Source organism: Podarcis erhardii, assembly GCF_964252035.2.
Source record: "Podarcis erhardii genome assembly, chromosome: 13".
In the NCBI taxonomy this organism is placed as follows: domain Eukaryota; kingdom Metazoa; phylum Chordata; class Lepidosauria; order Squamata; family Lacertidae; genus Podarcis; species Podarcis erhardii.
Window position 1 is genome coordinate 15,468,550 of NC_138502.1, and position 21,753 is coordinate 15,490,302.

At 45.9% G+C, this 21,753-nt stretch overlaps 2 protein-coding genes and 1 pseudogene across 3 annotated transcripts in view; 1 reads left to right on the forward strand and 2 right to left on the reverse strand.

Annotated features, from left to right (window-relative positions):
* CORO1A (coronin 1A) overlaps nucleotides 1-21,753 on the forward strand; it is a 77,025-nt gene that overhangs the window by 3,871 nt on the left and 51,401 nt on the right. The window lies entirely within an intron of this gene.
* YPEL3 (yippee like 3) lies at nucleotides 7,057-14,103 on the reverse strand. Its single transcript, XM_081837319.1, has 5 exons — nucleotides 13,888-14,103; nucleotides 9,563-9,789; nucleotides 8,238-8,281; nucleotides 7,540-7,648; nucleotides 7,057-7,445 (listed from the first exon to the last, which is right to left on the reverse strand). Exons 2-5 carry the CDS (start codon nucleotides 9,677-9,679, stop codon nucleotides 7,356-7,358), a joined length of 360 nt encoding a protein of 119 aa, XP_081693445.1. The 5' UTR covers nucleotides 9,680-9,789; nucleotides 13,888-14,103; the 3' UTR covers nucleotides 7,057-7,355.
* LOC309326896 (T-complex protein 1 subunit eta pseudogene) lies at nucleotides 19,738-21,186 on the reverse strand (annotated as a pseudogene). Its single transcript has one exon. The product of its transcript is annotated as a T-complex protein 1 subunit eta pseudogene (transcript).

Sequence of the window (21,753 nt, forward strand, 5' to 3'; positions counted from 1 at the left end):
TGTCATGCAAGATGTGTGCAGAATCCACTCCCCCCTCCCCATTCCTGTCCAATCCCCACTTCATCTCTTCTGTCCCAATTTAAGCCCCCCCCCCCCATGCCCAGTCCCACCTCAGACTTCATTAAGAACAGTCAGCTGAGTCCCTTTCTGAGCCCACCACTTGATTTCTCCTAATTGCCTAATTAACACCCTTGCTCCAAAGTTTCCTGATTGATCCTGACCTATGGGATCCTTGGTTTACAAGTGGGTGAGGGAGGAGGTGCCATGGTCATTTGTCATCCAGATGTTTTCACAGCTGGACAGGACAGCTGCAAAGGGACTGTCAGATCCTTGGGAGTGCAGAGTAGGTCCTTGAGTTTATATCCACAGTTGGAGAGCCAGGATACCTTGGTTCTCTGGAAGCTCATTGTGGTACAATATTTTCTAAACTGTTAATTTAATTGGTCGTGGAAACTACTATGTGATTGCACACTATAATGGCACAAGTGGAACAGACAGAGGAGTAATTAAGTATTGTGATGCCTCAGGATGTATTATGCCAGGCGTGTCCAAAGTCCGTTTTGGGGGCCTAATCCTGCCCACCAGTCGATTTAATTCAGCCCCTGTGGCACTTTATCTCCTGGGGTAAAATCCTAAAAAAACCCCAACAACTTCAATCCTAAAAAAACCTCACAACTTTGGGGTAAAATCATAAAAAGGTCAACAACTTTGGTCGGCCCTCACGGCCCTTCACTTCATCAAATCTGGCCCTCTTTGAAAAAGTTTGCACACCACTGATTATGCTGTTGATGGTAAGATGTATGCATAGCCCTATTCAACAAAAGAGGAGTGTCTGTAATCAACAAGAATGTTCTTTAACAAATCAAAGGTTAAAATTCTGTATTTGTTCACTTTTATATGTTTTTGTTCTGTCCTTCCACTAAGGAACTTAGGGCGGTGAATAGGGTTGTTTCCCCATGTTTTCTTCAAAAGAGCCCTGTGAGGTGGTCAGACCGAGAGGTAATGACTGGCCAAAGGCCACGCAGTGAGCTTCATGACTGAGTTGGGGTTTGAACCTGCATCAACCCAGCTCTAATGTGACATTCTAGGGATGCGGGTGGTGCTGTGGGTTAAACCACAGAGCCTAGGACTTGCCGATCAGAAGGTCGGCAGTTCGAATCCCTGTGACGGGGTGAGCTCCCATTCTGGCGGGAAGGTAAACGGCGTTTCCGTGTGCTGCTCTGGTTTGCCAGAAGCGGCTTAATCATGCTGGCCACATGACCCGGAAGCTGTACGCCAGCTCCCTCGGCCAATAAAGCGAGATGAGCGCCACAACCCCAGTGTCGGTCACGACTGGACCTAATGGTCAGGGGTCTACCTTTACCTTTACCTTTTAATGTGACATGTTAGTCCCCGCTGTGCCACACTACATCTCCAATTATGCTCCCATAAAGGCTGAATTCTGCAACCTGACCAATTTGTGCCAGTTAAACAAATCTGCACGCAGTTACTTATTTTGCAGAATTTATTCTCCTTTTCCTACCCATGATAAAAGGGCAAGGAGCTAGCTAAGTCACAGAAGTCCTTCTCCTGATTGCTGGAAGTTATTTGGCTTTGCTGCTGTCTTTGTAGACTTCACTGGAAATTATGTCTGTGTTTATGTCTCTGTGTTTCTAAGGGCAGGACACTAGAATTCTTAAAATATAAGGTGATGAATTCTGCACCCATATATTTTTTTTGTTTGAATTATACACCACCCTTTATTTAAAGATCCCGGGGCTGTATACAACTTTAATAACATAATTTACACAACATAATAATAAAAATATAATACACAGCATAATAATAAAATAATCATAACAACAGTCTCACCCACATTTAACAGGCCATAGGTTATTTAATGGTCGAAGGCCTGGGTAAAGAGGAATGCTTTTGCCTGGTGCCTAAAGACATGTAATGATGGCGCCAGATCAGCCTTTTGGAAGAGAGCATTCCACAAATGGGCAGCCACCACCGAAAAGGCCCTTTCTCATGTTGCCACCCCCCAAACTTCTTGGGAAGGGAGGGTGTAAAGAAGGGGCTCAGGTGACAAGTGCAGGGTCTGGGTTGGTTTCTATGGGGAGAGGCCATCCTAAAGGTATTGGGGTCCTGAGCTATGCAAGGCTTTATAGGTCAGCACCAGCACTTTGTATTGGGCCTGGGAACTAATTGGCAGACAGTGCAGTCAGGTCAGGATCAGTGTTAATGTGCTCAAACTGTCTTGTTTTTTAGCAAGGCTGACGGGGAAAATCCGACACCAGAGCGACCAAGCTTTCTAGAGAGAGTGGAGTAAATTTATTCAATATATACACAGTTATTGTAAACATGTAAAGACACTAGCAGGACTGAGATAAATCATGCAGTGTTTATTGGAAGAAATTTTCCATTTTGTGCTTTAAGTTTAGGATAAGTTAAGATAAATGTAGAACTGAAACGGTATAAATGGGTGAATTTAAGATATGCTTTATAAAAACCAGATGACAGAACGGAGGGAAGTCAAGTGGCTTGGTGGAGCTAAAAACGTATAAATGGAGATATGACGTTATAATATTGTTAAAAATGGATATATATATATCGCAAACTGTCTTGTTCTGGTGAGCAACCTGGCTGTCAAATTTTGCACCTGCTGAAGTTTCCAAGCCGTCTTCACAGGCAGCCCCATGTATAAGGCATTGCAGTAATCCAGTTTAGAGATTACTGGAGCGTAGGCCACAGAGGTTAGGCTATCCTTGTTCTGAAGGCATTCCGTGCCACCTCTGCACAGGGATGTGCCCTACACCTTCTGCTGTAGAGACAGATGCAACATGCTCATTCAGCTTCTCTGCAAACTCATTTAGCACACCTTTGACTGCCTTGTTGTCTGAAGGTCCAAATGCGTCCTTGCCAAGTTGCCTGCTTCTGATGTGTTTCAATACCATTTTTAGCCGTTGTTTTTAGTAATGTGCTCCTCGGTTTCTTTTTTTTGCATCCCTTATTGTCTGCTTGCTTCTTTTCTTTTTTTGGCCAGAGTTTTGTGTTCCCTTTTGTTCTCATTTGGACAAGAATGAGAACAAGAGGTCTTCCATTTTCTGAAGGAAGACCTCTTACTGCAATAGCTTCCTTGACTCTTCTCATGAACTGTGCTGGCGTCCTCTTGGCCCTTGTGGTACTTTTCCTGACCTGTGTGGTACACATTGTAGCCGAACTTCTCTTGTGGTTTTGAACAAACGTCAAGCGTTCTGGAGAGATTTAAACCCTTTAACTTCCTTCCTACCATTCCCCTAATTTCTGGAGAGGTTTCCTCTTTTGACATGAAACATGACTGTTGGACTTTCCTGGCAGTTCACTTAAATATAAGTCACACTTGATAGCGTTATCCTTGCCGTTTCCAGTTACTTCAAAAATAAAAGCTGGATAGCTCAGTTGGTTAGAGCATGGTGCTGATAATGCCAAGGTTGCAGGTTCAATCTCCATAAGGCACAGCTGCATTTTCCTGCATTTGCAGGGGGTTGGATTCAGCAGTTCTCAACCTGTGGGTCCCCAGCTGTTGTTGGACTACAACGCCCATCATCCCTGAGCTCTGGCCTTGCTAGCTAGGGGTGATGGGAGTTGTAGTTCAACAACATCTGGGGACCCACAGGTCGAGAAAGGCTGGATTAGATGATCCTCAGGGTCGCTTCCAACTCTGCGATTCTATAATCTTGCACTAGGACCTACACTTCATGGCCCATGTAAGATGAAGGCCAGGGTTGCTGCTTCTTTGGTCAGTTCCATGACCAGCTGTTCTAGGACATAGCCACTGTGTGCATTTGTTTTTACTGAAACATGTGTGTACTTGAAACCACATGAACGTGTAAATAACACAGAGGGGCCCAAAGTGTTGCTGGTGTTTTTAAAATTACTTTCTTAACAACCCTGCTTTAAGAATAACTTGCTTGGTATGCCACTGTGTGAGCTTTCGAGTTGTGCCAAGAGCTATTGGGGTAAAAGCACCATGCCCCAACTTTTTCTGATGGGCAGCAACAGGGCAGTACTGTAATGATGCCAATACTGTGTGTGGGATTTGAGCGCCCTCTTCTGCTACTTTAAGGTAATGCCCAATGAAAATAGAGAATTTGCATCCTCTTCCTGCCTAAGCAACCTTCCCTCTCCCTGAATCCTGCCCACTTCCTTTGGCATTCTTGGAGGGTGGGGGTTAAAGGGATGGAGGAATGAGATTGGCTGTGTCACTTCTCGTTATATTAAGTGAAGGTTAATACACATCACTTGGGAAGACAGGCGAACTAATATCAGTGTACTGGATTAAGCAAAGATCACCAGTGTTGAAGCAATGATTCTTCAACATCAGCTTTGTTGGACTGGTCATCTTGTGTGGATGCCTGACTATCGTCTTCCAAAGCAACTACTCTATTCCGAACTTAAAAATGGAAAGCGTAATGCTGGTGGTCAACAAAAGAGGTTTAAAGACTGTCTCAAGGCAAATCTCAAAAAAGTAGTATAAACACTGACAACTGGGAAACACTGGCCTGTGAGCGCTCCAGGTGGAGAACAGCCTTTACCAAAGGTGTCATGGACTTTGAAGACACTCAAACTCAGAACACAAGGGAGAAACATGCTAAGAGGAAGGCACGCTTGGCAAATCCACACCGTGATCAACTCCCACCCAGGAACCAATGTCCCCACTGTGGAAGGACGTGGGTCCAGAACTGGCCTCTACAGTCACTTGCGGACTCCTTGTTAAAATCCGTGTTTATGGAAGACAACCTTACTCGGCTACGAGTGATCACCAAAGAAGAAGATATTAAGCAAAGGTAGAGTTTGGACAGTGTTCTCGAAGCTACAAACATGAGTCTGACCAAACTGCGGGAGGCAGTGGAAGACAGGCATGCCTGGCGTGCTCTGGTCCATGGGGTCACGAAGAGTCGGACACGACTAAACGACTAAACAACAAAGAGTATGTAAGACTCTTGCTGTAGGTTGTTACTATGGGAGATGGCAATGTCAGCAGACAAGCTCCCCACAATTCCTGCCAAGGCCTCTCCCTCCCTGTTAAGCATGGAATAAGTGTTCAAGGGTTCATCTCTGCTGTCTCCGGATCAGTAAAACTCAGTTTATTTGTAGTTGCTCCTGATACTAATATGCTTTGAGGATTTCTATGAAGTGAAGCAGATTCCATTACAGCTTTCTGATTATTGGGGGTGGGGGAAGGGAAAAATATATCCACGCTTGAATCCCATCTAGAATTCTATCTTTGCCTCCCAACCCTAAATGCCTGTCGTTCTAGCCGTCTGTCTGGGCTAGCATAGCAGTCACACCTGCCCTGTGCCAATGGCAGTTGAATCCAGGAGGGTGATGACAGCAGCCTCTCTATAGATGCACAGCTGTTGGGGGTCAGGGGAAACTGGAAATCTTTTGCTCTCTAAAATGGAACTGCCAGACCTGTGGCGCCAGAAGCTGGTGGCCTGAGCCCACCCAGGCACAGCTGTGTGCATGTTTCATGTATTGCAGCGGGTTGGACTAGATGACCCTCGGTGTCCCTTCCAACTCTGCAGTTCCATGATTTTATTCAAAGGCTGTATATTGCTGACGAGAGGATGCTGGGAGCAAACCTGGTGCAGCATCACAATAGTCACTGTTGGGAGACAGGACACTGGGCTGAATAGGTTTTGTTCTGGGCCAGTGAGCTGGTTCTTAAGTTTTAAAAACACTTTCATAGATACTTAAATAAAATAGGAAAGCAATCCTTTTGTCCTCTGAGTTATTGTGGCAAGAGAAAGGTATGATGTGGCAACTAATTCATATTAGGGGGTCAAAAGAACATGCCGCATAGTGTGGCGCAAATATTTTAATCCAAGTTTGCCATTTGCAAGAACCGCTCCAATAAGAGTTGCATATTGCCAGATACTATATGTGAGTTAATCCAAAATTGGCGGTCTAATTCTGTCACTGGGCAGCAGAGGGAGCTATTGCGCAATGCTGTTTAGGACAAAGGAATTGTGGTTGAAGTGGGTCAGTAGGCGTCTTTGAAGATGCAAGCACTTATGCATATAATTTGTAGCTTTGGGGGCATGATGGGAAGGAGAAGTTGCTAAATCCTCTTGCTTCATAACCAGAGAAGAGAAGGGGAACTTTGCTAGCTGATCTCCCTCTCAGTTCCTTCCTGGTCGTCTTATTCTTCAGCTGTTGAATTGTCTGGGACTTGGAAAATCCACCTTCTTTGAAATTATGCTGTAGGTTTGGTTGTTGTCAAGAGATGTGGTGAACGCCATCCTAGTGCAGAAGGAAATCTGCAAAATGAATTGTCTGTGATAGGTGAGCTAGTCTCCCAGATAAAATGGGCAGGATGAGCAAACCATAGTTTGCACCCGAGTTTTCCTATTCTTCACAAAGGAAGGAGACTCATTGCTCTTGGACCTTTGAAACGGATTTCTCTCTTTCTCTCTCTGTGGTTTGTGCAGGAACTACTGCTGTCTTAAAGGCTGTGTAAACTAATGAAGACTCCTCTCCCATCCTTGGGAAGGATACTTTGGGAAATATGGAAATCTGCCTTACAGTATGCTGGGTGCATGACTGCCTGTTTTCTCAGAACCTCCCTTTGTTCAAAGCTCATTGTCTCTCTCACTGGGACCTTGTGAAGTGATGCAATTTACACGGAGGTGTGGCTAATGGAGTAGTCACTAACACTTACATGTAATGTATTTGTTGTTTTGCTGCTGCCCTTATTGGCTCTTGGCATACGGAACCTTGCCAAGAATATGGCCTTTAGAAAAAGGTGGGGTGGTTAGAAATGCCAGAAACAAATAAATAACGAGGGACAAACAAGGCCACATCTACTCAAGACTGGAGTCATCAGTACATCCCTTTCTAGGCAGACACTGCAGTCTACACCGCCCCCCACCGTAGGGAAAAAACCAGTATCACTTCAATGCTTTTATTTATATAATACATACTCGCACAAACTCACAAATACTGTACAACCCACCCCTTCCCTGCCCCACTGTACATCCCCACCCCCCGCCTGTGTGATTTAATGCAGACTCCCTCTGTACAACAAACCCCACCCCACCCCACCCCAAACCCCTTCTTGCACACTGCCCCTGGCCTAGGTGTCTCCTGGTGTGATGCCACTTCTTGCCACACGATGGCGACATATCCGAGCCCCAAGTATGGTCCTCCTGGCGGAAGCGCTGCTTCCTTCACAGCTTCCGTGCACCTGAAGGTGGTTTGGATGGCTGCCCCTTGGTTAGAAAGGCAGAGGCAAGTCTTGTGGAAATTGTCATTTCTGGCGCTCCACCCCTTACATATGTAGCTGTCCAAAGGTAGCAGCGTTTGTTCCGTTCTGTTTCTGTTTGTTTTTTTCAATCCCAGCCGTTATCCTTGATCATGTGGTTGAGTTCAATGATGTACTTGCCCTCCTTGTACTTCTGGCTTGTCTCGAAGGCTTGCTCCTGCAGAACGAGAGAACGAAAGCGTGAGCTTCCTTTAAGGCAGCGTGCGAGTCTTTGGGGGAGCAGGGAGTGGGGGATGCCAAGGGAGACTCACATATTTCCATCCAAGCGTGGTTTTGCAGTTCTCGCAGTAGATGTCCGCCACGGCATGCAGGCCTGTCAGCAGCACCCGTTCCTCTGCTGGGCCACATCCAACATTTACCCTGCAAGGGGGGAAAGAGAGAGGGTGTTGGAGTCCCTGATGCTTTCCTAGTCTGAGTTTCACCTTGTCTTTAGATCAGTGACGGGCCTCAATCTAGGCAGGTATTGGCCGGGGCCCACAGTTCTGCTTCCCACGAACCGCCCCCTCTGATGAGCAATGGAATAAACCCAGCCGCCTTCCTGACCTTAAGAGTTGGGGAAGTGAGTGTATTATCCCCACCGTGTGCCCTGTGCTTCTGAGGCGCTTCCAGTGAACAAGCCCACGCCATGTATGGCGAAATGAGAGAACTTTTCCAGCTATAAGTGGGAACTCACACAAGAAAATGCTCCCCAGACAAGGAAAAGGACACTCTTCCACTGAAAAGCATCACACCTGAGAGCACAAGCTTGTAGACATAACATTTTAATATAATAATAATAACAATAATAATAATTTATTTATACCCTGCCCATCTGGCTGGGTTTCCCCAGCCACTTTTAAGACCACATAAAGGTTTAGGGTTGGTTGTTGCTGGCTGCTTCAACCTTGTATGTAGCTGTCTTTTATAGTTTTATGCCTTAAGTCTGCTGCTCCCCTCCCGCGATACTCACACAGAGTTGAATAAATATGCCCGACCTTGGCTTCCTTGGAAAGACTGTAATGACAAGAGACACAAAAAACAGGTTAAAAAAAGAGAACATATCCAGAGGGATAGACATGATGTTAGTTACGGCAAACAAATGACAGCAAACACAAAAGGAGTCCCGTGGCACCTTAAAGATAAACAGACTTCTTGTGGTGTTAGCAGCCCTAACTAGCAGACTTCTGTTCCAGCTGCATACCTCTCTCTCCCTCTCCCCCCCCCCCTCCACTGATGGTCCTTAGCCTCAGCCCTGGTTTCTCAGCTCCCTTCTGCATTTCCTTATTTGTTCTCTGGCTTGTTTTCAGGCACACCCCATCTCTCCACACTGGATTCTGTGTAATGATTAATCAGCCAGCAGCTCAAACTTGTTGACCTTGCAGTATCTCAAGCACAAGAGGGTGGAGATGGCAGTTGAGTGTTAGGCTCTGGAAAGACAATACCCCCCCCCCCACTCCCTGTAAGCTGCCCACCTAAATTCTCCTCCTTCTCTGCCTTCATTCTCCACTTCTGAACAGCGGCCCTCTACTTTTGAGCACTGAGGAAGTCTAAAATAGTCCCTGTTTGTTAACTGTAGCTCCCTAGGATATGATCTCGCAATTGGCAAGTGTTCTAATCCCTCCCCTTCCTTACTGAGCATTTATAAATTGCTCACCAAGGAAAAGCTTCTAGGCCTATAGCCTGGCCCACTTGGGAGGTGAGCCTTGGTGATTTCCCCAGAATAACCTGGCCCAATTCCAGGGCTCTAAGCAGTGGAAGGGATGGAGCATACAGTGCTGTGAGTTTCGACTGAGACTTTTCATGCTGGAGCTGTGGCAGTAGGTAAAATATTCAATCCAAGGGATCAGAGTTCAAATCCTGTGCCTGCCACAGTCTGCACATGGCCTTGGGAAATCCACACTGTCCTGGACAACTGCAAAATGTGAATGCTTCCTTGTGCTAATGTGTTTTTACCCGGTTTCTTGATTTTGTTGTCAAGTGACCCCCCCCCCAGTGTTGCTGTGAGGACAAGCAAAGATAAAAGATCGTAAAGGCACACTAAAAATGCTAGATATATGATTGCTGTCTGATTATTGAGATGGGGCTAATATCAGCAAATCAGAGTAGGACTCCCTTTAGTTTCCTGACCCTTTCCCCCCAACTTTTACGTTATCTATTCTTCCTTCCTCCTCCTTTTGGCTAAGATCAAGTGCAGAAAACCAACTGACTGAGGAAAAACAACCCCTCTGGTGCTAAGAGCTGCCCCCGCCCCCGCTATAGCAGTGTGCCAGGGACCGTCCCACTCCCCCTTTTCACCTTGGAGATGAGATCGTCGTGGTTGGCCAGGTGTGCCCGGCAATGCACGCAGCTGTAGCGTCGGTGACAGTTGTCCAGATAGGCTTGGAAAGTTTTGGGTTTGGACAGCCTCACCATTGTGGTGGGGTCACGCAAGTGGGAGAAGCTTCAGGAGAGTTGTGAAGAACCAGATAGCCCCTAGAGGGGAAGCTGTGTGGGCGGTGGCGGGAGGAAGCCCCCCGAAAGCCCTAAAAGAGAGGGAGCAATGAGAAAAGGGTTACCAAGGTATGGACACGCTCGTGATGGGAGGGGAGAAACAGCAGGGAAGTCAGGGTGCCCGGGTCTTGCTTCTTCTTAGCCCTGGGAGCCAGCCAAGTTCTGCCTAACCGGTCTGGTGTCTAAACAAAAACAGTACCATGTGCTTTCCCTCCCTAGGCAGCTTCCTGGAGGCTCAGCCTGTAATTAACCCCAGGATGTAGGTCAACTCTGATCATCTCGTGATGAAGCTGCATTACCAGGAATAGAACCCAGGTGTCCTAGCTCTTCCAAGCAGTGCCTCTCCAAAGAGCCTTCAGTTTGTGGCCTTTCTAAAATCTCTGGAACCATGGGTGCGACTGCCAGGACTCAGGAATTCCTGGCTTTCCTTTCTCTTCATTCCTACCACCCTTCACCAAGAGATCTGGGAGTTTCTGGCACATTGTCAAAGAATTTAAACAAATTCACCACCTCTCTACGTGTTCCACTTTCCCTTTGGTCGTGTGTACCTAAGTCCCTGTTTTAGAGATGTCGGGTGGCGCTGTGGGTTAAACCACAGAGCCTAGGGCTTGCTGATCAGAAGGTCGGCAGTTCGGATCCCCGCGATGGGGTGAATTCCCGTTGCTCGGTCCCTGCTCCTGCCCACCTAGCAGTTCGAAAGCACGTCAAAGTGCAAGAAGATAAATAGGTACTGCTCCAGCGGGAAGGTAAACAGCGTTTCCGTGCGCTGCTCTGGTTCGCCACATGACCCGGAAGCTGTAGGCCGGCTCCCTCGGCCAATAAAGCGAGATGAGCGCCGCAACCCCAGAGTCGGTCACGACTGGACCTAATGGTCAGGGGTCCCTTTACCTTTACCACCTACCCTGGTCCGTTGCTTTATGTCTCCCCAAGCAGACTGGACTTGAAATGATTAATTTTATGAAAATCTTGGGAGGTGGGTATGAAATAATGGTAGATGCACGAGGAGGCGAAAACGTACAAAAGGAATCATTGTTGGGTTGGGACCTGATCAAAGGATGCTAGAAAATGTGCAGATGTGAAAAGATGGTGGGAGAGAGAGGTGGGTATGATGCAGGCGGTGGATGAGTGTTTAAGGAACCTACAGGAATTGCTGTTAAGGAATGCAGACAGTGGGGCGGGGGAGAAGAGCTGCAAAAAAAAAAAAAAAAAATGCAAACCGAAAGGATAGAAGCCAAAGATAAGCATGCTTTAGTGCAGTATGGAGGAATGGTGTAGAAGAGGCAGATGGGTGCAGAACCAGAGGGCAGAGAAAACAGAAAATTCCAGCTGGAATGTGGAAGAAGGAGATATAGCAACAAAGCAGCCTGCAGATAGGACCAGACGGGGAGAGGGGAGGCCAGCAGAAATAAAGTGCCTTAAAGGAATGGTGCAGGGGAGGAATGGAGTGGGGGGGAAGGCAAAGGAAGAGCCCTTTGCAAGGGAGGGAGGGATGCTTGCTCTGGAAAGGGAAGTGGCTGGGGCAGGGAAGGGGGGGGGAGGGAGTCTGGAACATGGTATGGGGGAGGGAAAGAGAGGCGGTTCCTTGAAAGGAAACAAACCAGGCAAGGGAATGCTGAGCTGGGGAAAATGGAGGCTGTAGCTCCACATCTTTGCAAACAAATAATACTGGGAGTTGAATTGAGAAGGTTGGGGGTTTTTTGGAAGGGAAGCAACATTTAGGGTCACTCTATGATGCAAAAGACCCAGCAACCTCCAGATTTCCCACCCCCTCTTTGCTCTTATTGCAAACTACTGTATTGCTCTGGTCTCCACCTCCTGTACAAGTAGACATTCTGTGTTTTTCCTTGTTTAGGGGTGGGGTAAAAGAGGAGAAAAATGTGCTACAATAGTGGCTCAGAGGAACAAGGTGTGTGCGCAGAGATCAAACAACTGGAAGAGGAAATGGTAAAGAGAGATGAGGTGGTAGAGGCAAAACAGAAAGGAATTAAAAGAGGGAGGTAAAAGAAAGGGGTTTTATTTTACATCTGGGATACAACCTCAGTAGCCCCCTCCCCCAATTCTCTGTGAAAATTTTCCTCAAACTGTAGAGAAATACTAAACAAAAAGGTTTATCTCATTACTGGAGAGCATACGGTTGCTAAAGGGGCAGTCTGTGATTTAGTTCCTCTTCTGTGCAAAATACAGCATTGCCCCATGGGCAGTGAAAAATACTAGCTAACAAGTAGGCATTTTATTTAGCAGATAAATGTGTGGTTGACCATCTGCTAGATACAAATGATAATAAAGTAATCTAGGTTCCACTTTGATGATCAAAGGCGCTCAGGATATGAACAAGGGTTCACTTTCCATAATAATGCACTTTACACATTGACCTCATCAGACAATGGGGACTTTCTTTCACATGGCAGAAAACAATGGGCTACTACATGCAAACGCGGTACAATGGAAAGGAGGAGTTTCTTAAGGTGCTTTAATATGGAAGCCTTGTAAATAGGTATATATTCAATCCCAGGGCCTGTCTTGACCTTGGTCTCTTCCTTTTTAGGGCAAAGATGGCAGTTTCCACATTAAATTTGGGCTTGGCCTTAAATCTTGCATTCATATTTTCTATAGTAATGAAAAGTAAGACATGAATGTGGGTAGGATACAATATTTAAGCTATCTGTTTCTTGTGAAAATGTGTTATACAGTATGTGGTTCAAGAAGAAGGGAGGGAGGGGTTAACAGAATACTGGGGAGGAGCCTCTCGGGAAAGAGGGAGGGGCCATGACTGAGAGGGTAAACCAAGTTAGATATTACAATGCAGTTCTGTGCCTGTTTACTTGGAGGAAGCCACATTAAGTTCAGTGGGGCTTACTTCTGGGTATAGGATTGCTGCCTAGGTCCCCCCCCCCCAAAAAAAATCTGTTACAAAATATTACCAATGTACAAAATGTACATTTAATGATATCCTTATCCATTAAATTCAAAACATGTAATGTGCATGCAAAAGGAGGGAAGGTGGAAAGAGTGGGGTGTCTGATAACAGTTTATAAACATAAGGCTTGAATATTCATTAAGTGAAATTTCTAGTTGGATTCTCTGACAAATGAAAATAATGTGATTTTCATTCAGTAGGTTAGAAGTAGGCAACTGTTGCTAAGTTTGCCAGTTTTAGGTAAACTTCCCTATTTGACCCAATCAGCCAAAATGTTTTTCCATTACTTGTAATAGAAATATAAATACAGTATAATAAATATGAATACAGTATGGTAAAATAAAAATGTGAGGGCAGAAGCTTCTCTCTCTCTCTGTGTGTCATACCTTTATGTCCCTCAATATGAAAGATGTCAAATTTGATCTCAAGGCTAAGTAGTGATGAGGGGGGATCTATTCAAATTGAAAACGTGTCAGATATCAAAATTTCAAGCTGGAAAAAAGGGAAATTTCCTTTATTTAGCTCTAGCTCATCATCCTGGCTCCTGGGAAATACAGAGAATTACATGTTCTCATAGACAGTTAGGATTCCATTTGGCACCGTGCCTCTAATCAATATTGCGCTGGCAGTGTATTCTAGGGGCCAACAACAACACAGACCGCTCAAGACATAAAGGGTGCCATTTTATCCTGAATGAGAAGATCTTGAAAATTAAGAGCCTTTGTCTATACAGTATAGCGTTTCCTTCCCAGTAGAGGCTTTTTTAAAAGAATGTAACAGCTCTTTTGAAATCCAGTACAAGCAGGGGGCATACTTTTACATTAGGAAAAATGCCCCCTTTTGTACGTAACATATTCTAGATCATTTATGTAGTGGGTCAAAGTGCAGGCAGGCATTACTAAAACAATGCGGGGAAACATATTACAGGTGCCTGCTGCAAGGAGGAGCAAAATAATTAATTACCCGCTGGAATGTCTTCCATCCCTTGTTATTTACCAAACCTATTTGTATCGGTCGGATTATTGCACCACGATTAGGTGCTTACAATCTCCCACTGCAGTCACTCACCCTAATGCCCGATTTCCCATTAGAGGTAAACACTCCCCGGCGCCCGCAAAACCGGGATTCTTGGCACCTTAAGGACTAGCAGATTTATTGTGGCATATTGCTTCCAGAGCCCACTCTCCACAGAGCCACCCTCCACCAATCTCACCTGGCAGAAGAGAAATGCCGAAGAAGCCCGTCTTTGATGGAGCCCCTTGGCTTCCCCGAGGCCCGTCTAGGTCAGGGCGAGGGTGTTGGTGCAGATTTTGGGTGGGGGGAGACACCCCACAGAGAGACCTGTGGCCCCCCAGAAAAAGCTCCAGCTGGAAGTCTAGACTTCCTCTTGTTTACAAACCAAAGCCGAGAAACAAAGGTGTCTCCTCCCCTTTTTCCCCTCTCCCTCCTCCTCTCTGCGGGCTTTCCCCCTATGCTCCTTCCTCTTTCTGCTCAGCCAATGAGGGGAGAGTATGCAAATGAACTGCAGAACTTTTAGAAGGGGCGGGGAAGTGAGTAAAGCACATAATCTGGCACGTATGCTGGGGGCGGGGCGGGGCGGGGCTTGCGCTGCGTGGGGCTTTGGTAACAGGGAGTGCCCCTGAGCCTGTGCAGAGTGCCTTTCCCTCGTCGCGGGGAACAGGAGCTTAGAAGGTTTCAGATCAGGAAGTGGCTGTCAGGCAGCTGTGTGTTTTTGTTTTTTGGAAAGTTGCCTCTTGGCACAGATAAAACATCACAGCATATATATGGATATGGTATTTAATACTAGTAATAGACTTTTCAGTGTGGATTTCTCAGGAGGAGGGGGAATGGGAACTGGCCATTGTCCAGTCATAGACAGACAGCTTCGCATCTGGAACATTCCAGGCTTAGTCCCTGGCATCTCCAGTATAAAAAAAAGGATCCGTCTGCAAATGATGGGAAGTATCTCTGCTTTCTGAGACCCCAAAGAGTCATTGCCAGTCAGAGAAGACAATACCAGGCTGAATGGGTATTACACAAAGGGAGTAACCCTGTACACAAGAAATTAAACTGGAATAAAGTACAATTGCTCATTTGGTATAAGGTGCAGCTTTATACCCACAACAACCCTGAGCTAGTGGCTATGTTGACACACAGTATAACCCAGCAGAATTTGTGGCTGAGTGGAGCTTGAATCTGTTGTGCTTCTAAAGTCCTCAACACGCTTTTGCAAATACGCACAAATGTCTTCTGCAAGAGAGAGGTAGCCATGTTAAGTCTGTTGCAGCAAAATACAGCTTGTGCCTTCTTGTATCGCCTTAATAAGTTAGTAAACTTTCCTATTGTCCTTCCAGCGCATACTGAGTACTTTTTCCATTGCAGCAAGCATTTTAACTGAAGTTTAACATAATGGTTTGAACTGATCTTTAATTTTTGTATTGTATCTTTGTAAACCGCCTAGAGACTATTGTAGTCAAGTTATATATAAACTGCTTGAATACATAAATATATTTATTGTGGCATATGCTCTGATGAGGCACAGTCCTCTTTGTCAGGTGCATGAAGTAACTACTGGCATGGGGAAGTTTATATGCACCCCTGAGTGTGTGTAATTTAGGGGGGGGATTCCAACAAGAGGAACAATTAGTTTGTGCAGTGAACTTCTCCTTCTCAGGATTTGCTGAGACCCAAATTCCGCAGTGTCAAAATTCTGATTACGTTGCTTTCCAGCTTCTCATTGATGTCGTAGTTTTGTTGTTAATCTGTGGCAGCAAAAAAAAAAAAAAAGGCTTAATGGCAGTGGACAGAGGATGGTGGCTTTGTCATATTGCCGTCCAAGCATAAGTTTGAGCATATAGAGCTGTCCTGTACTGAGCGAGACCATTCATCTGTGCAACCCAGTTGTCTGCTCTGGTCTGGTTGTGGCTCTCCAGCGTCATTTCACGTTTTTATTTTGCCTTCTCTTGTACTGTTTAATTTGCATGGCTGAAGTTTCCTGCAGCAAGTACAAAACAAATTCCTTCCAGTAGCACCTTAAAGACCAACTAAGTCAGTTCTTGGTATGAGCTTTCGTGTGCATGCACACTTCTTCAGATACACTGAAACAGAAGTTTCCAGACCCTTCTATATAGAAGGGTCACTATATAGAAGGGTCTGGAAACTTCTGTTTCAGTGTATCTGAAGAAGTGTGCATGCACACGAAAGCTCATACCAAGAACTGACTTAGTTGGTCTTTAAGGTGCTACTGGAAGGAATTTGTTTTGTTTTGACTATGGCAGACCAACACGGCTACCTATCTGTAACTGCAGCAAGTATTTACTCTGAGGTGGTGACTAATGTTGGAGAGACCTATGTTCAAATCCTACTGAGCCATAAAGCACACTTTGCAAACATGGGTCCCAAGCCCTATCTCTCAGCCTAATCCTACCTCACAGGGTTGTTGTGAAGTGGGAATCAAGCACCCTATCCTGAGCTCCTTGGAGGAAGGACTAGATAAGAAAGGCAGCTTTACATGTGCTATCTTATACTTTTCTTGTTACTTCTTGTGGCATGTTCTAGTTAGGATTATGTGACTTGATCTATAATGGGACTGATGTGCTGAAGATACAGTGGTACCCCAGGTTAAGAACTTAATTTGTTCTGGAGGTCCGTTCCTAACCTGAAACTGATCTTAACCTGAGGTACCACTTTAGCTAATGGGGCCTCCCACTGCTGCTGCGCCACCGGAGCACGATTTCTGTTCTCATCCTGAAGCAAAGTTCTTAACCCAAGGTACTATTTCTGGGTTAGCGGAGTCTGTAACCTGAAGCGTCTGTAACCTGAAGCGTCTGTAACCCAAGGTACCACTGTACTGTATTAGAGCCCAGGGATTGGAACAGGTGACCACTGGATTTTCTTCAGCCCCAAGAGTCTCTCTACCATGACTCTGAAATTAGGCAACAATTCTGTGGCAGCAGCACAGCCACAGAATCTTGTCTCCCACAACCATTCATAGCAGAGGGTGCCTTTGTTGTTCTTTCTCTCTTTCTTGGACTGTTTATGTTTGTGTGCATTGGCCACTTCTTATGCATTAACTTCTCAGGGCAACAAAGCATCCCTGAAGAATTCAGGATGGCAAAGGAGGAGTATCTGAAGAAACAGCATTGTCCAGTGGATTAAGGGCAGGGATGTGTAAGGTAATAGTGAATAATGATAGTGGTAGATGTGGGGCTACCCAGCCTTTAGGACTGAGTTAATCGGAATTAGGGCTCAGCTAGAGAAACCTGTTTTTAAAAGGTTGGGGTTCAGCACTGAAACATGCAACCTGTTAATGGATGCCAAACTGTATTGCCACTTTCTTGCAGTAGCTGAGCCCTGAACGTCTGGGACTAGGTCTTGGGGCTTCCAGTTCAAATGGCTAAGTTGACTTCAGCCCTGGACCACTACAGAATCCGAGCACTGAGGTTCATTCAGCTCAGAGCAGGAGGCAGGAAATGGTGGCTTTGGCTAGATATGAAATTAAGGCAGTCGTATTCCTGTGTCATGTCTGGGAGAAGGCACTTCAGCATGGATTGAGTCTTCTCTGACTGGTCCTAACTCCACCTTTGCTAAGGTGATTTCAGTCCACTTCTGTTTTAGCATTAGTAAGTGTTCTTAACACAGTCATTTAACTTTCCTTAATTATGAATCTTTGCAGGATTAAATGCTGTATCACGCCTGTGGCGATTGGTTTTTACTATCTCTTTCTGACTTTAAAGATCATATAAGAGTGTTGGGGCACGAGAGAGCAAGGAAGTGTGACATGTAGGATGGGTGGATGAACTTGCAGGAAGTAGTAGACCAGAGATGAGGTTAAAATTGGTTCCTGGTTCCAGCCCCTTATCATTAGCAAGCTAGACACAGGTTTCTCATGCACACACTCTTAAGAGTCTTGTGAATCAGGCTCTTTGGACATTGGCAACAGAGTGTCTTGGCAGATTTATCACATGGGCCTTAACCTGAGGCTGCTTATTGAAGATACATACAGTGAATCAAAATGTATACATTTAACATGGGGGGGAAACATGGGGGGGGGACAGGAAATAATGCATATCTGTTATGGCAGATGGGGAACAAAATGTACACATTTATTTGGTTTGAGAGAATTAGCTAATTAATTCTAACCATGACTGAACCAACACACATGGACATGGCATAGATGCAAGAAGAAGTAAGTCAATTAAAATAATTGACGGTACCCAAAAAGAACTTTTGAAGCAACAAGTGGGGACCCAGAGGACCAAGTGAAGAGAAAACACAGGAAAATAACTGAGTCAGGCGCCATGTTCTGCTTGGCAGTAAGAGTGGTTTGCAGCAAGAGTGGTACCTAGCAAAAGAATAAGTGGGCTGTGAAGCCCATCTTTTGTACGCTTTTGGACTAAAAAGCTTCAAATCACATTCCAAAGCTTCAAATCACATTTCATTGGTTACTGAAAATTTATATCTCAGGTGTCAAAGGCCAGGGCAACGGCGTGTCTTCAGACGTACCTCTGTGGGGAGGGAACCGCACAACCTAGGAGCTGCCACAGATAATGGTCTCTCTCGAACCCCTACCCTGAGCCCCTGAGTGTGGTGAAACTACCAAGAGGGCTCCCTCTGCTGATCTTAACGCCCAAGAGCATCTGTAGGAAAGGAGACAGTTTTTCAGACATTGGGGCCTAAGTCATTTAAGTATTTAAACCCACACTTCCATTTTCTCCTGTTGCTTTCCCGGGGAGCAAATGGCAATCAGGTTTTCCTCGAATTGCTGTTTTTCCCAATTCATCACTAAAGAGCAAGTTTTGCAGGGGAAGGAGGAAGGGCAAAGGCAAAACCACTTGGACCCGTGCTTTCTGAGCGCAGGACAAGAGGAAGTGTGGACAAGCCCTGATTTGATTGGGCTAGAAATAAACTTGGCAACCAATACAGCTGTTTAACAACAGGGGTTGTATGTGATCTATATAGAACATCAGCCAGTAACCTGTCTGTTGCGGGCTGGCCCTGTTTGCCTGGTTCCAGGTAGCAATCAAGCCACTGTATTTTTGTACCAATTGCAGCTTCTGAACATTCTTCAAAGGCAGCCCCACACATCATGCATTCCCATAATTTGGGGTGTGAAAACCTCTCCAGTCATAGTGTGTACGACTCCTCCCGATCATCTGCTTATAGGGCATTCATCTTTATTTGCTTGCAAGCATTTATACATCATCTTATAAGCCATTCATTCATGACACACTTGTCAGTGCATTTCCCTGTCACCTTAATAGCTACAGAAAGTGTTCATTTTAAAGTGGATTTGTTGCTTTACAGAGCCCTTTAATCCACTTTAATTGCACACACCGAAATTCCCCGGTATAGCAAAATACTGACTCTCTCGGCTCGCTGGTGTATTGGCACGAGGACATCATGCTTGAGCACAAAAAGTAGTTTTAGCTTGGACAGCTGAATGCTCCCTGGGCTTCTGGTGGCAGATGTGTGAGTCGGGATGGTTTAAAAGCTCATTGCGTGAAACAAGGATGTGTGAACTTAAGTTCCTTACTCAAGCTGCTTATGTACATGTGTTGATTGGAAACCAACCTCAAACCTCCTTACTGTGTACATATTAGCGGTTCAGTATCAGCAAATGCAAAGCAGAAGCCACAGCTAGAAACTTGTATTGTCACTTGCTGCTTGTTGGTAGTGCCAGGAATGTGCCCAGGGAGGGTGGGGACTGGTGGCAACAAGCAACACACCCACCTGGGAAAACATGTTGGCTTGCCTCTCAGCTCCGCTCAGCCTCTGCTGACACCAAAAAGCACAGAGGAAAACGAAAGCTTGTCTTAGGAAAGAAAATAGCGTAAGCTCCCTGAGCTCTGCCAGACCCATCTATTTAATGCCCAAAGCATCCAATTCCTGCCTTGTCTCTCACAACATTAGTAAAAGGGGAAAATCTCATTCATTTCGCTAGCTTTTCCTAAATCTTTCTCCATACACAATATTGGAGAAGAATTTGAAGTCCTGCATTAAAATAGTTACACATTCTTGCAGATGACTGACTTCACTTGTGCTTCTTTGTGTGGCATATTATTCAGGGTTTTTGCGGGGTGGGGAGGTGGAATTTTAGTTTGTGTTGGACTGGGGAAGAAGTTTGGGAGAGTTGTTGGTAGTTTCCAGGAATGGTCCTGGAATAGTCTCAGAGGTACTTGGAGATCTCCGTCTCTATAGCTCCAGCACCAGCGACAACAGAGTCATTGATTGCTCTCCTACCAATCATGATGGCATCGTGGAGAGGACACGCTGTCTCCTCCATGAACTGCTCCATCCTCCATGCAGGATTATCATGCAGGTCTTAGCCTTTGGGCAGTCTGTGAAGAATTTGTACCTGTCTCCTCAAAGAGGTTGCAATGCCCAAGAAAATAATCGGTCAGGGAATTTACACTGGTCTGGATAGATCCACTACAGGCCATCATGGTCCTCTTGAGATCTTCTTCAGGCACTCGGCCAGCACAGAACATGTCCCGGTCAGCAAAGTACTGGGTAACCATGCCACCAGTCAGAAGCTTGGAGAGGATGACTTTGGCCCCTGACTTGTGGAGCTTATCAAGCTTACAAGATGTTCCACTCGGTGTCCACGATGGCCTGGTAATCCTGCACAGTGTGGACTCTGACTTCAGCATTGTCCTTCTCCGCCTTGAGCTCCAGCTCAATCTTGAGCAGAGCGATCTTGGGGGACTCATAATTCTTGGGCTCATACTTCTCAAAGCCAGCATAAGAGAAGGTCTTCTTGAAGGCAACTCCTGCCGCCGGTTGGGAATCCACCAAGGGCTCCTCCCTGCACCTTCTTGATCCCAATCATTTTGATCTGCAGCAGCTCATCCAGCATCAAGATGGCATCTGTCACCATCATCTTGGCAAAGAACTATTTCTGGTGGGAAATCGGCTTTGAGCTCAAGGCTGTGCTTGTGCACTTCTTCAGCAGGCTCTGCAGCGCCTCTCGGTCGGTCTTCTTGATCTTAACGTCAATCTTCTTGATCTTATTCACTGCCAGCTGGGTTGTAGTATGGAAGGCAGCGATGATGATCTGGGGGTGCAGCCCTTCTTCCACATAGGGCTTGATTTGCTTTCGGAATTCAGCAGCTAGAAGTGTAACTGAAGTGGTGCCATCGCCATCCTCGGCATCCCATGAATTGGCAGTGTCCACAAGTGTCTATGCAGCAGGGTGTACCACATCGAGAAACTTCAGGATGGTGGCGCCATCATTAGAAATGGTTTTAACCTTTAAAGCCCTATATGGCCTAGGACCCTTGTACCTAAGGGACCGCCTCTCCTGGTATGTTGCACGGAGGACCTTACGGTCTTCAAACAAAAACATCTTGGAGGTCCCGGGCCACAGGGAGGTTAGGCTGGCCTCAACCAGAGCCAGGGCTTTTTTGGCTGCGGCTCCAATCTGATGGAACGCTCTGTCACAAGAGACTAGGGCCCTGCGGGACTTGACATCTTTCCGCAAGGCCTGCAAGACAGAGCTGTTCCACCAGGCCTTTGGCCAAGGCACAGTCTGACCCCCTCCTTCTGTAATCCTCACAGAACTCTAGCCCAATGGTTGCCATTAATTTGAACTGATTTTATAATGAAATGATTTTAGAATGTGGTATTATTTTACTGCTGTTGGCCGCTCTGAGCCTGGCTTCGGCTGGGGAGGGCGGGATATAAATAAAATATTATTATTATTATTGCTTTGCCTCTGTCATCATCAATGAGCTTCTCCATGCCCCGAGGGCCAAGAGGTCTGGCTGGCCTCTGCAATGACTTGGCAGGCATTGGTGTTACTCACAAGCTGAGGGATTCAATGAGAAGTGTCTGTGCCTTCCTTCAGCACGATAACAGGTATAGGCATCATCTTTGTGGCAGCCAGGCTGCTAACGGCCCCTCCCCCATTTCTTCTTCTTTTGGGATCTTGTTGCTATAATCAAGAAAGACTAGAAGCGCAATATACAAATTAAGGTTTCCAGGCTTCTGCAACAGGGCTGTAGCAAATAGTGTGCTTTAGCACAACTGTGGCCAGATAAAATCCTAGACACTCTGCACATACCTTGCTCATTCAATG